This window comes from Scomber japonicus, chromosome 6 (genome assembly GCF_027409825.1).
Source record: "Scomber japonicus isolate fScoJap1 chromosome 6, fScoJap1.pri, whole genome shotgun sequence".
NCBI lineage: Eukaryota > Metazoa > Chordata > Actinopteri > Scombriformes > Scombridae > Scomber > Scomber japonicus.
This window is the reverse complement of record NC_070583.1, coordinates 26,892,362-26,907,324: the sequence shown is the minus strand read 5'-3', so window position 1 is coordinate 26,907,324 and position 14,963 is coordinate 26,892,362. Positions and strand designations below refer to the sequence as shown.

At 42.3% G+C, this 14,963-nt stretch overlaps 1 protein-coding gene across 1 annotated transcript; it reads left to right on the top strand.

The window, feature by feature from the left end:
- Positions 1–1,028: 1,028 nt before the first annotated feature.
- Positions 1,029–9,888, top strand: bmp16 (bone morphogenetic protein 16). Its single transcript, XM_053321301.1, has 3 exons — positions 1,029–1,506; positions 6,882–7,255; positions 8,342–9,888. The coding sequence occupies exons 2-3, from the start codon at positions 6,889–6,891 to the stop codon at positions 9,412–9,414; spliced, it is 1,440 nt and encodes a 479-aa protein (XP_053177276.1). The 5' UTR covers positions 1,029–1,506; positions 6,882–6,888; the 3' UTR covers positions 9,415–9,888.
- Positions 9,889–14,963: the final 5,075 nt, after the last annotated feature.

The following is a 14,963-nucleotide window of genomic DNA, read 5'->3' as shown; positions in this document are numbered from 1 at the left end:
TTTTCTCATGGGCCCACCCCATGAATACAAATTCACTCACCACCCGCTCTCTACTAGAAGGACAGATGCACCTTGCTTCAACGTGTAGTGGAGAAGTACAGCCTACTTTTTCTCTTTTTTTCTTTTTTAATATCGACTTCCATCCAATCACAAAACCCAACTGTGGTGACTTCATGGCAGCTGTTATGAGTCATCCATTCATACCTTTGTGTTGTAACTGAATCTCTTTGCTCTTATTCAGTGTCATGGGGCCATGTATTTATAATGAAGGAGCGATTGTCTGCGAGCATGTTGGCCGAAAAGTAAAATGGTGCCAATGAAAGGCAGCAGGTGAGTTTGTTAAGAGGAGAAAATATGGAAATTAATCTGTCTGCTTCTATGTGCTTGACCTCAGGGTTCAACTGGAACCGGTTGTATATATGTGTATAGGTGTGTGTATGCACATGTGTCTGAGTACATGTTAGTGTGTGTGAGGTGTGATTGCGTGTTCATGTGAATGTCTAATTGTTTGTGCGTGTATGTGTGCATGCATGTGCGTGTGTGTGTGTGTGTGTGTGTCTGTGTGTGTGTGTGAGAGAGAGAAAGAGAGAGAGAGAGAGAAAGAAAGAGAGAGAGAGAGAGAGAGAGAGAGAGAGAGAGAGAGAGAGAGAGAGAGAGAGAGAGAGAGAGAGAGAGAGAGAGAGAGAGAGAGAGAGAGAGAGAGAGAGAGAGAGAGAGAGAGATAACAGCTTGTAAATGTACTGGGGCCGGTCTTAGTGACATCACTATTTGGGGGGATCTGAGTGGCCAGGAAAGTCAATTAGAGTTGAACTGAGTTTACCAGCTGGACACTTAGTATAGCACAGACAAAAAGAAGGGGAAAAAAAGAGTGTGTGTGGATGTGTGTGTGGGAGAGAGAGCGAGAAAGAGAGAGAGAGAGGAAAAGGGGAGGAGATACAAAAGGGAGTAACAGAGTGGAGAGGGAGGGAGAGAGACATAGTAAGGAGGTTTAGGAACAAGAGGGAGTTGTTGCCGGACAGACAGACTGACTGACAGACAGATACTACTCATTTTCCTCCTGCAGCTTCCATGCACGGCGGCACCAGCGGTACAAGTGTGTTTCAAACAACCAGAGGTGGAAGTGCAGGCGACAGAGAAAGGGAGTTGCCTACGAGCAGAGGTCAGGCAGGCAAAGGGGGAAGCCGGTGGATGTTTTTAAGAGTTTGCTTATCTGACACTGACAACAGGATGAGAAGCTGAGTGAGGGAGCATAAAGGGGAGAACACACAGCAGGGCAAAAACATGGAGAGAGCAGCATTACCTGCACTGCATTTATATAGGAGACATAGGAGAAACAGGCACTGGCTGTCCTGAAAGAGGTAAAACAGAAAGCGAGGACCTTTACAGAGAAAAAATAGTCCACTTTGTCCATTCTGTCCAAAGGAGCGGGAGCGAGAGCCGAGGGATCGTAACACTGGAGCTCAAGGATAAACCATGGACTCTGCATACATCCCACCACACCTGGACGTGAGTACCACATCCCTCTCACGCACTCAGACGCACACATAAGTGGGTCTGTCAAGCCACAGGCCACAGGAACTGCACTGCTGAAACCATTAGTCACTCTGGGGAAAACACACACACACACACACACTCATGCTCATGCATACAGCGCTGGCACACCGCGTTGCTCAATCAAAATCTTGTCCGGTAAGCAACTTGTCCAAGAATAATATGCCCATTATGAGTTCAAAGAGCATAACGTAACTCACCACGGCTGCAACATACACAGTATGAATTGGCCCTCAGTGGTAATGCTCAGTAGCTTTAATGTGAAAAGCAGAGGTGTGTTTTTGCTCTGTGTTTCACATCGGTTTAGCTGTCAGACACACGACGTGAGCAGTCTCAGTGTTCAGTAGTCACGGGTTAGATATGTCAGTATTTCCACTGATGCTTTTGCAGTGTTTTGCCTCAGCGGGGCCTCCTGTTAACCACAATGCACTTGTGACACCGAGACCTCCTGGCATCCCAGACTGAGGCATTCTCAGTGACAGCAGTGGGGAGAAAAAAAGAGTGTGAATGAGAAAATGAAAGAGACAAGTTGAAAATACTTCTGACGTCCAAAGCCAAAACATTGTGTGTAGATAGCAGGTTGCATGAGTCTAAATCTTTTTCCAACTGCTTCAATATATTTACAACATAGTTCCTCCACTGTTATACATCTTGGCGTATGCATCAGCACTCACTCGGTCCGGCAGTTAGCATGTGTTTAAGTCATGTACCTTTCTTAGCATACATGCATATGTGTGTGTATAACGGAAACACACGTTTGACGTCTGGGTCATTAGCCAGCTAATCGGACCAGCTGGGATGAATTAGAGCACTGTTCTAATAGAGTCCAATAAAACCACACAGCAGCCTACCTGGAATATTGTTCTAATGATTTCATCTGTTACGCCTCAGAAAGCAGAACTATGACTCCACTCGCAACAGTTTTTGACATTTTTTCACTCCGCCTCCATTAAATATCAACTCCACATCTCAAAGTAATGCATTAATGACTGGTTAAGTTTGGGGAATATTGTGCAGTTATAAGCTCACAGTCAATTATACAGTCTATGGCATGCATGCTTGTTTTATATGAGTGTAAAGGCCGTAGTGGAAAAAGAGAGGTAGTGGATACAGATGTATCCTCAGAAGTGTTCTCAGGTGTGTGCACTGTACATCACATTTGGGCTCACGAGGCTGTCTGACATGACATATTTTCGAGCATTTGAGTAAGCTCAGAGCTAGAAAATGAACCCTGTGGCATGTGCGCTGCACGTATCATGTTCTGAAAGAATGAGACGGCAGCAAAGAAAAAAGAGAGCTGGAAGCGAGGGGAGAGAAATCAGGGAGAGTGAGAGGAGGAATTTGGGAAAAGAAACACGGGAAGAACAACAGGAAGGGAAAGTTGAGGGACCAGGCGTAACATGAAGACAGCGGCGGTGGATAAATCAGCCGGCTGCGGTGACACTCCGGCCCTCAGTCCGCTGCACTCTTCCGCAAAAACACTATTCATTTAAGGCCTAGGAAAAAAAGACCAACATTAATGGGAGAGAAGGAAAATGAGAGAGGGAGATAGGAAATGAAAACGTGATTCAAAGAGGCACAAAAATAGATATTTTTAACAAGAACAAGAGACTGAAAAGAAAAACATTGTACAGAAGGTAAATCAGAGGTTGGAATAAAATAGAAGAAAATGATACGGACAAAAGAGAAAAACTGTAACATACTGTTTAGCAACAAAGAGGACAAAGCAAAAGGACAAAGTTCAAGGAACGCAAAGAGGAAGGAGGAAGGGGAAAGGCAGCAGGGTTTGAAATAAACAGATAAAAAGAGGGACAGAGTAAGACACACAACAAAAGCAGGAGTTAGAAACGGACGTTGGTGGTCAGAGGTTTTAATCAAAGAGTTCAGAGAGACACGAGGCTAGCCGGCGACAATGCTCGTCTGCCGCACGCCAGGGTCACACTACTGTCTGCTGAGGAGGTCAGGTCACATCTAATAAGTCTTATGGGCTACGCTGCATGGGGAAGATGCATAAACACTGCTGATGAATTCCAAACCCTAATCTCACCTTATCCCTCACCGATTCATCATATCCTTCGTCATCCCCCAACAACTTTTGATTAGGACAGGTTCATGCCAAAGAGAAAAAAAAAAGAAAAAGATCACAGTCATAATCAGGGATAAAAGGAGAAACTAATCATAACAATGTCAGTTTTTCTGGCTAACACAAGTCGACACAAGGGTGGGTGGCACCCTGATGCACTTGACACATAAAGATGCTAAATTAGGCTCAGATCCTCTTTGCCTGGTTTAAATTAGATGGAGCCAGTCATAACACAGACATCCAGGGAGAAAAGAGAGACTGAATGTATGCCAAAGTGATGTAGGGCACACTGGCCTCCACTCACAGCGTTTTTTCCTCTCTTTTTGTGTGTCTCTCTGCTTCACGCAAGCCATGATGACACACCCTGTTGTGTGACGACTGAACCTTTGAACCAACAGACTAACCCAGGTGACTTTTGTAGGTGAGGAAAGTACAGGAGAGAGATGGTGTTGTTGTCCTTAATCTGCTTTACAAGCCTCCACAGTACATGGGAGAGGCTGTCCACCAGAGTGTCTAATCTGTAATTGTCCTCTGCTTCGTTGCCTCAGGTGAAACAGCACTGGGTGGGGTTGCAAGAGTTTAATGGATAGCTAGCAACAATCCCACGCTTAGAAATGGCTTATTTTCCCAGGCATGCCCTTTGAACCACAATCCACATGGACAACACACATACACATGCATAAAAGCATATAAACACACACACATCTTCACACCTGTGCCCTCCTTTTAACCCCTTTTCTGACAGTGTGGTAAGATTAGCAGTCATTACAGTGGTGTTATGTGTCTGCAGAACCATAAACACTTCTGTTATCTCGCTGTAGAAGGTCTAATCGATTCTCTGTCCCTTAGAGAGATGAGATAAAGAGATAAGGAAAAGAAGGACAAGGAAAGAGATAAGTGAAAACTACTCTGCGTTTAAAAATAATTTTTAGATCTTAGACGTTAACCAAGCACTAAACATTGATACATGATTTTTGGAGTTCAGTCTAGATTCTCTACTCTCTTGTCAACTGGTTTTATTCCTTTTTCTCCTCTGACCTTTTTACACCTCACCTCAACCTCTGCAGGTCAAGAGAGTTGTTAACTTGCTGGTGTCTAATTACTGGCTCAGTTATTAACACCTGCACTACAGAGGAGCAGGGTGTTAGCCAGGTCGTAGGAGTAATTGTGTGACCCCTGTCTGTGGTCATGTTCCCGCACCGAGCAGAGTCATGGAGGGGGATATAGACTGAACACTTGTTTTGAGTCTGAAGCTGAAGCACTGTCAAGTTTTGCTAAAAGAGTACTTCTGTGGGGTTACTTTATTTTACTTTGCAGGCAAGAACAATTTCTAAAACGTTCTATCCTAAACCATAAAAAGAGAATTTGAGCATTCATGTTGACTGAATGGCGCTGATGTTACTTTAGGTTAGAAAAAAAAGAGATGTCTATTGTGATGAGAGATCCTTAATAAACCACCAATTAATGTCAAAGCAAACCTGGAGGAGGAAACAAAATAGATTTTTGGGCAATGACATTAGCACAGCATGAACAGGTAACCTCTAATTTGACTCAACACATAACAGATCATTATCAAACCCATATTTGATCTGTTGCTCCACATGAAACACAAATAAAACCAGATCAGCCATAAAACGTGCCTCTTTATTTTGCATTTTTATCTTTCTCTGCAACTTTTGACTCAGTAAACAAGGTATTGTATTGCTTGTGCAGACGTCTTTGTACATGTTCACAGGCTTTAAATCAGGGTTTTAAAAGCTACTCTGGTGATTTAGTATTGCACACCCATAAAGTAAGGCAATTTCCACAAGTCATGTTTAAAAAGCATGGTCAAAAGCAACAGAGGCAACAAAAGGCTCTATGTCCCAATTTCAAACTTTGGAAACTCCCTCCTGAGCCACAGAAGACAACTGTTTTCACAGAGTAATACTCTCCATGACAAGTAAACTTTGTGTGTAAAAATCAGTGAAGTAACCATTTCATATTACTTTTCAGTATACTAACATGAATATATGTTTATGTTTAGACCCCAACCTCCAAAAGAGAGCATAAATCTCTCCAAAGCAACACAAAGCTACCAGTTCCTTTGTCCACATTCATACCAAACGTACTATGTCCATATTCTTCAACAAGAGTGCAATTATCCTCCTGACCTGCAAAAGTCCAAAGTCAATGTGCAATAATCTCTGCAAAGTAAGACTGTTGAACATAGTTGATCCAAATGTAAATGAAAGGTTTGTCCCACCACAGAACCTGATATGAGACTAAACTGACACATGTTTCAACACATGGGTTAACATCAGACAACAACTAAATCTGAGTTATTAATGTTTTCTGAGGGTTTTTTGAAGGATTACAATGTAAAAAGCATTAAAGCGCGCCCATATTTTATGTTACGGTCACTTGAGGAACACCCAAAAGTGTGATTTGGCACCTAACACTCTAAAAAAGCTAATTATGCATTAAATGAAAAGATTTATGGCTTCTTTACTCACTCACTCACTCTCTCTCTCTCTCTCACACACACACACACACACACACACACACACACACACACACACAGTTATAGACAGTTCCTGAACGATTTAGTACACGTACTCTCCAGTGAGTTGAAAAGGAACGTGAGAAGCAAAGTAAAACTAGTTATCTGTCATTTTGACAAGCCTCTACAACTCCATTACTCGTCACCAGAGTCCACAACCTTTGATTGATGCAAGATGTCTTTCATACACAGAACTGTGATCTCTTTCGCAGGCAAACATGTAGCATGATTAAATAACAGATAGAGGGGGTTTAATTAATCCTGCCAAGGTGTCCAAGGAGATATATGAGCTTTGGAGTTAAGAGGCTCTCCATAAATTAACAGAAAAACAAAGTAGTGCTGTTTGTACAGACACAAGTAACTAGAAAACAAACTTCATATGGATATGTGGGACTGGCTGAAGACTAATGAGAAACTACTGTGACCAGGAAGGAGAGGACAGCATGATATACAGAGTCCAGCAGCATCTCATAGGAGCTATCTTTTTTGCAGATTTCTCAACCAGTACTACATATTGTGACATTATGTTGTGTGATTTACATTGCTCATGGATGAAACATGTATTGTGCACAAATATGTAAATTGAAAGGGCATAAATTAAAGAAGACAGAGAAATTGCTGTACAACCTGCCTTCACATGTATTTACTATTTCCCCTCTTCTTCTCTCCACCACATTTTGCCCTCTCCTCTCTTTCTCCCTCCAGGTCCACCATGTTCCCTGCTAACCTACTGCTCCTCATGGTCCTGCTGCTACCTCAAGCCTCGTCTGGTCGCCAGGGTGGAGACACCAGCGAGATCGACCATGACAGGGTATCCCCCACACCTTCCACTTTGTTGCCCCGACCAGCCGGATCCCCTCTGGAGCCCAACCTGGCTCAGACCATCCAGAGTCTCCTCCTAAACCGGCTGGGCCTGCAGTCGCAGCCCGACCCTCGGCATGGAGTGCCAGTCCCCCGCTACCTTCTGGATCTTTACCGCTTCCACCAGCAGCAGTTCCATCTACTGGAGGACCCTTCCTTTAGCTTCCCCAGCCACCACATCCAGGAGGCCAACACAGTACGCAGCTTTCATCATACTGGTAAGATTACTGGCACAACATAAAGTGATGCTGTGAACCTTTCTATAAACATTTTGAATTGTAATTGTTAGAGTAAGGCCTTTGGACTCCATCTGTTTCAAGGAACCCTCTGCTAAAGTCTTTTATCAGGCATTGTTGATGTACAAAGCTCCAGTTTATGACAGTAGCAGATGTGACTCGTTATATAATAATGTAAAAACACTAAATAAAATCCATCTGTGAACTCTTAGATAAGGTGGGTTGTCACAATAATAACTTAGTCTTATTTCAAAACATGTATGAGGGCTTCCTTGAGAGCTTACCTTATTATTGTATTAGATATAACTGACACAGAATAGTTAAACAGAAGAGTACTTGACACTGCAGTTCTGATCATTGTTGTTAGTGGGCCTCGGGTCAAAGATTAGCTTTTTGGGCCCTTGGTGACATGCATCAGGTGAGCACTACACAGACTTAGATTAATTAGATGTTACAACAAAAAATATTTTCAAGACCTGCACCATAAACCTAGCTAATAATGTAGTTGATATTGTACTTCAGTGGTTTAAATTCTCTAATAAGTTTGCAATTCACATTATCAACACAAATTGACATGCAGTAAATCAGCAGCTTTTGTGGCACTTGTTTTGATACAATGAATTCAAAATACAATTCACAACGTAGTAAGAGGGTACTAAAACTTTAAAAAAAGAAGCTAATACTAATACCTAATTTAATACTACATGCAACCATACTGGTTATGGATGTTGCAAAAACTGTATTTTTACCACTTTTAGAATGCCAACACATTTAAGAGCAAATTAATGTCTGAAGTTGTTCAAACTATATTTAGGAACTTTATATTTTCTGCCATGAGGTAAAAGTTGGAACAGTGTTAACATGAACTACCCGTGTAGCTTTCTACCCTTGTATCTAATGTTATTGATTAGTATAGGTCGACAGTTTAGCAACTTGAAATGATTCAAGAAAGATGTGACAAATGACGAATTGGACTAATGTAGCCACTGTGTCTTGTCTTTGAGTGTAAGATGGATGCATCAAACTAAAGTCTCAATTCTCTCTCGTTTGTCTTCCTCTTTCTCTCAGACCCCCTTGGAAACAGTCTTCCAGCAGATGATCGTAAGAGAGTGCACATCTCGTTCAATATCTCCTCCATCCCACAGGATGAGAAGGTGCTCTCTGCTGAGCTTCGGCTCCTCCGCAGTGACAGAGCCTCGCTGGGCCCTGGGCCCCACAGACTAAACCTGTACCTCTCTGAGCACCATGAGGACCCTGAACCTGCTCTGCTAGAGACAAGGTTACTCAACACAGGCCTCCACAGTCATAAAGCAAGTGGCTTTTGGGAAGCTTTTAGCCTAAGTTCAGAGCTCCTCCATAAGGCCCTTACTGGGAGTGGCAGCCTGGGCTTCCTCTTGGAGGTCAGACCAGAGAACAGCACCACCTCTCTCCATGACCAGAGCTTCCTCCCTGCTGCAGACAAGGAGGTGGAGAAACACAAAGACGGACACCTGAGAGTGTGCAGGTCTGTGGGGCAGGACGAGCACAGCTGGGCCCAGGAGAGACCTCTCTTGGTGACTTATAGTCATGACGGGCGTGGAGAGCCTTTAGTCAAACATGGCAGGAGGAACCAAAGTGGTGGCCAGAGGATGAGAGGAAGAAAAGGGACCAAAGATAGGACCAGGAGCAGCAGTAAGGGCCGCAATAGAGACCAAGTCTGGGGGAGAGCCAAAAAGACGGGGTATGCAGTACCAGGCTGGGGAGGCGATAAAAGAGGGGTCGGCTGGAGTGAAAGTGGAAGGGTTAAAAGAAATGGTGGTCGTGCTGCAAAACTGAAACGCCTTTCCCGTAACAGATGCCGCCGTCATCCTCTATACGTAGATTTCAACGATGTGGGCTGGCACAAGTGGATCATTGCACCCAGTGGCTACGATGCCTACTTCTGCCTGGGAGAGTGTCGCTTTCCTCTGGCCGACCACATGAACTCCTCCAGCCATGCCATGGTGCAAACTCTGGTAAACTCTGTGAATGGAGCAGTGCCGCGGGCCTGCTGTGTCCCCACATCCCTCAGCCCCATCGCCCTGCTCTACCTGGACCCTCAAGACCGAGTGGTACTGAAGAATTACCAGGACATGGCGGTGGAGGGCTGTGGTTGCCGGTAGTGGGGTCGAGGACTCGGGCCCAGAGAAAGTCAGACACAGACAAGGAAGCATCAAGGAAACAGGAGAAAGACAGTCGCACGAAAGGTGGATAGCGGAAAGAAGCCAGCAAAACTGCAAACAGACTGATAGAGACAAATGTAGCAGAATAAGACAAATGAGTGGAGGAGGTAGATAAGGGAGTGAATATAACAGCTAAATCATCAATATCAGAGTGCAAGAAACACAGCAGACATAATCAGCAGCCTTCAAGTTCCACTTGTTCTCAAATGAGAAACCAGCGCTTTTACATCAGAAGGTGTCTGTATGTCTCTGTGTGTGATTCTGTATCCAAATGTTTGCCACTCATCTCAGTCTCATACATTTGTCTGACAGGCGTGCATGTGTTTAGCTGTTGTGGAGGGCAGCAGGAATGGACAAGGTTCAGAGTCATGATGTTTAAACTCTGCAGCACCTCTCCAAGGAACTCACTGACGATTAACAGCATTAGCAATACGACGATGGCACCAGAATGGCATCTAAACTTTGTGTGACGGTGTTGTTTATGCAGTATTTGAAGCAAGAGGTGGGGTGCATCTGTTTTTATGAATGGATATAGTGCCAGACTGTCCCTGACAAGCACCCTTACATCACAAGCTATTTAAAACCACAACAATAATGCTGAGGACTTATTATGCTATTGTTTGAATGTACTACTATCATTATTATTTAAAAAAAGAGACTTTTTTGTACATTTCTTTTGCAGACATGAAGAAAATCCAAGTGATGGTTGTCTTGTGATTATACGTAATTCCACTGAATCGCGATTCTAACTTAAAAGACACATTATGTATTTAAATAGCAACAATATGGCATATTTAATCTTGAAAATATTTAAGATAGCTGCACTCAACAGGACATAGAGCAAACTGAAAGCCTGCCTCCCACATTGCGTAAGTTATAGCTTTACATCTGTACAAATGTTAAGTGTATTGAATTAACCGTATGTGTTACTTCAGCTGCCCACTTAACCATTGCAGAAATGTTGGTGTACAACAAATGATAGCAGACATAAGTATTGTCGCCTTCACAAGCTCAACTAACCAGTCAGTTGAAAGCAATATGTATTGTAGCTACTGAATTGTGTAACAACAGGTGTCTTTGCTAGTTGTGTCTGCATGTGTCAAGAATTTAAAAAAGGACTGGGACTTTAGTGCCTTTCAAACAGGGGCTTTAAAAATGTTCTCTGCTGAGCTTAGTAATTGTTTTTCAGTGTCTTTTTTTCTGTCTGAGTGAAAACATTTAAGCAACATCTTGTAAAATGTTTGACAATATACCTCTAATAAACCGAGCAAACAGTACATGCGACTTTTTTCTGTTTCCTCCTTTTTGTGACATTTGCAAGTATTTTCACAGGCCAGTGAACTTATCGCCGTGTTTAGGAGGAAAGAAAGAAAGCTGAAAGACCCACTGAGAGTGCAGATCAAAGCAGATGTGTGTATGTGATACTGTAGCTGAGGAAGTAGTTCCAACTTTTAATATCAATCCAGCTGAGAGGTTGAAATGTAGGAGTAGAGGTCCTCTCTCCACTGCACATCCTAACTGTCAGTGAACCATGGTGTCACTTCACACTATCCCCCATGAGGAGTCCACACATGTTTTTGATCCCAGATATCACACAGAGACAGAAAGACAGAAGGAGAGACAGAAATGGCAAATTAAGGAAAAGAGATAAAGCCACAAAGGTCTACACACTCAGCCGCAGGTCATTCTTTAATGGAGAGGTCAAACTAACTCAACAGCTTCTTTGGCCACCACATTCCTGTGTGTTAGAGAAGAGGACCCTGCCCTCTCAGCCACCACCAGATGGACCAGTTCACCGCAGAGGTAACTGAAGCCCCATGTCTGTGGAGGGAGGGAGAGTTGGGGTTTGGTTTCACACCAAACGCACAACCACGAGAAGGAAGAACTGTACACAAGCCACCAACTCCCTGCAAAGCAGCTCACCCCCAATGTCCATCAAACATGGCTCCAGGTCCATCACTGCTGCCAGAGACCATCTGCTGCTATTCTAGTCAGTGTATAAATGTCCACAGGATGGGTAAACAGAGTGGCTCCTCTACTCTACAATCTTTATACGCCTGAGACCTGTTTCACAAAAGCAATTTGCAAGCACCACTTAAACACACATGGCGCCAGCGTCCCATTCAACACAGTGTTTTTACTTACAAATTTCAGATAAATACTCCTACAGTTTTCTTGCATGCTAATGCTTGATTCATATATTGATTTAAAGTATATTGTTTCTTTTGGTAAACATGTCAAAATAAGCATAAGAGGAAGCTATCTCATATTGCAGGTTTGGAGAAATTTGGCGAAGCCGGCCCTTGGTCTATTTTTGCTGAAATTAGAAGCATGAATTTCACTGAATGTGAATGTATGTATACATTCCTGACCCATTTTTATTGATAACAAACATAAAACTAACATTTTAAATACATTAATAGCAACACTAGTGTTGATTGATTTTCCTTCTGTTAATATACACTATATAAGAAACTCATAACAAAGATGAAGATAAGACAGTGTGCTGTCTATAGGAATTAAAATAAGTACAGCAGCAAAATATCTGATACAACACCAATCATAAAATTAGTTAAAAACAATAATTCAGTATAATTGTAAACATCTAGTAATAATATTAGGTAGTCTTTGTAAAAACATTTAGTTTCTCAAACGCTTCCAGTGGACAGAACCATGATGCAACAAGAATGTGAGACAACCGCAGTCGTGTGGATTAACTGGGACGCTAAGGACAACGTCAAAATGTAAACAATCACGATATACCTTTTCTAGCCTCATACTCCCTACTTCTCTGATATTTTATGCAGTTATTTTTTACTCAAATCCCAGAAATACAAATCACATAAACAAAAAACGTACTACTACTTATTTGACCCCTAACACAGGTGGAAAATGATGGTAGGATGTACTACTGTGCCCAGATAATGGTTTTATTCCTGCTCATTAGGTATGAAAACAGGGCAAGGGGGATAAAACCCTGCTGATGTTCAACAACTGGGACTTCCTCTCAGCAGTTCCTCTCAGCACCTGTCAGAAGTACACTATTTTGTATGTATGTGTACTCTGACCACCTAAATGTGTATGACAAAGAAATAAAGGTTGATGCAAAGAGAAGAAAGTGTAGAGTTGTGCACACAAGATGTCACATTATATCTTGTCCACAGATGGTATGTGCTCTGCTGCTCTTCAGAGGTTTTGTAGATAACACAGGGTTACTGCCAGTACATTTCATCTCATGGGCTGTAACACATCGTGGTTCACTTAGTGATTGAGCGATAACCTCTGGCCTTTTTCCTCAGTGACCTCCACTCACTCTTTTACCTGCAAGCTATCCCTTATCCTCTCTTTCCTGACTCATTTATCTCTCGTCCTTCAGCATCCCTTTTTTCAAATCACAGCTTCGACCTCACTTTTATCTCAGCCTATTTATCAATCACCTGCTCATTCTTAGCCAGCTTTCGTTTCCAAATCTTTCCCTCTTTCAACTTGACCCAACAACTCCTTTTTATCCCAGATGCAAGATTAGAAACAGGTGTTAAACAGTCAATTTATCCCTCATGATGAAGTGAGTGGAGTGACTATTGATAAACACCAGTCTGTTATTTATATATTGTAATATATTGATGATTAGATTTTAACAATTGATTTATCTGTTAATTTCACATTAGAAAGATTGCAGCCTATTACATGTTAAGTTGGACTAACTGGATTGTTTAAGGCATGTATGAGTCGGACTACTATTTGTTGTTTTCTTGGGCTTCTTTCTTGCAAAATTACCAATTTGAATGATGGATAAAACTGTAAGAATAAGATTCAGCATGTCGTATGAAACCAGAAGTTTCCTTTAAACATTTCAACCTCCCTGTCCTGCTGGTATAAAATCAGTCATCACAAAGACATGCAGGTATGCCAAACTTTGTTCAAAACTTCAGAAATATATTGCAGATACTGGAGGAGATCCCAGAGCTTAAAAACTGGCAAATATGTTTGCCTTTTGGGGTGATATGTATAAATTGATGTTTTGATATTTAACTCTGTGTTAACATCATACAGCCTAAATGAAGAGCTTAATCGAGTTGACAAAGATATGTGTGATACTACTTAAAAGAGGAAATTAAAGGAAACTGATTATTCAGAGGTGAGATGGCCCTCTATCAAGGTCATCACACATTGACCTGTGCTCTCATCAGGGCTGTGCCTCTATCTCCTATCTATCTTTCAAAACACATTTTCTCCCTCTCCTCTTCCTCTTGCAGGTGCTCTGGTTATGGATTCATGAAGGTGAGGTTGTGGAGCACAAAGACAGGCTTATCTTGTCAGGTGTTGATTTTTTTTAGGTTGGGTAGCAGGAGCCTTGACCCAGTCAACCCTAGAGAAACACCTTCCCACAGTCCATAAATCATTCAGAGGGCTAGCTGTGGAGGGTTACTTCCTGTGACAGACCGCATGGACACATAGCCGCAGCTCTGCACAGGTGTCTGAATTTATCTATGATGTATGCCAGATAAGTAAGGGGGAGAGCAGGCAGGAGTACATATGCCTCACATTACAGAGAGTTTTTAACAAAAGGGGTGGACATTATTTATGAGGGATTTTTTTGATACAACCAGAGTGGTTTTCTCAAAAATACTATAGCCAGATTTTTTAAACATGCAAGTCAAGCATCAAAAGTTCCCCACTTAAGAAATGTATGTCAAGCCACTAAAGAATGTCTGAAAACAGTATTTTACTACATTAGTTCATCATTTTCTGCCAACTTTGCCCCCAACAAAACTGTTTCAGGCCTTCCCTGCAAAGTCAGTGAAGAAATATAAACAAGTCTAAAACAGCTAAATTTAGAATTTTTTTCACAAATTGTGTTTTTAAACAAGGATTCATTTTTCAGCACACAAAATACTGCAGCTCCCTTTCAGTGAACTGGGGTGGTCTAAGGCTTATTGGGAATGGGGTACATTAAAAATGGCTAAAAGGCAGAACTACTGAATAAACAATCCAATTATCTCCTTATCTGCACAACACAACATACTGTTGACATAGGCTGTTCCCATGCTGGATTTTTACAGTATTTACAGTATTTCCATTACTACTTTACGTGATTTGGATTTTAAATAAGCTCTTACTAAAGTGCAGCAACACCTGCATACTGCAGTTGAGATTTGTAGCATACCTCAGTTGTTTAATATCATACAGCAGTACCAACTGCTCAACATGAGCAATGTCATACATGTATGGCAGGCGTGGAGAGTGCTTCCTGGTTCACTGAGGTGCAGATAGTGTAAACACAGTTCATGAGAACTGGCCTGCCACTCCTGCCGCCCACGCTGACAGAGCTGAGGTGAGCCATGTCCCTGGTGTCCCCTGAAGACTGACAGCCTGCTCTTTACCTGTTGGTTCATGGAAAGTACTCCCATCTCCCCCCTTTGCCTGCTGGACTCTCTGCTAAGTCAGCTATGCAGCCCACCCACAGTACATTCAATTCCACTGTCTGA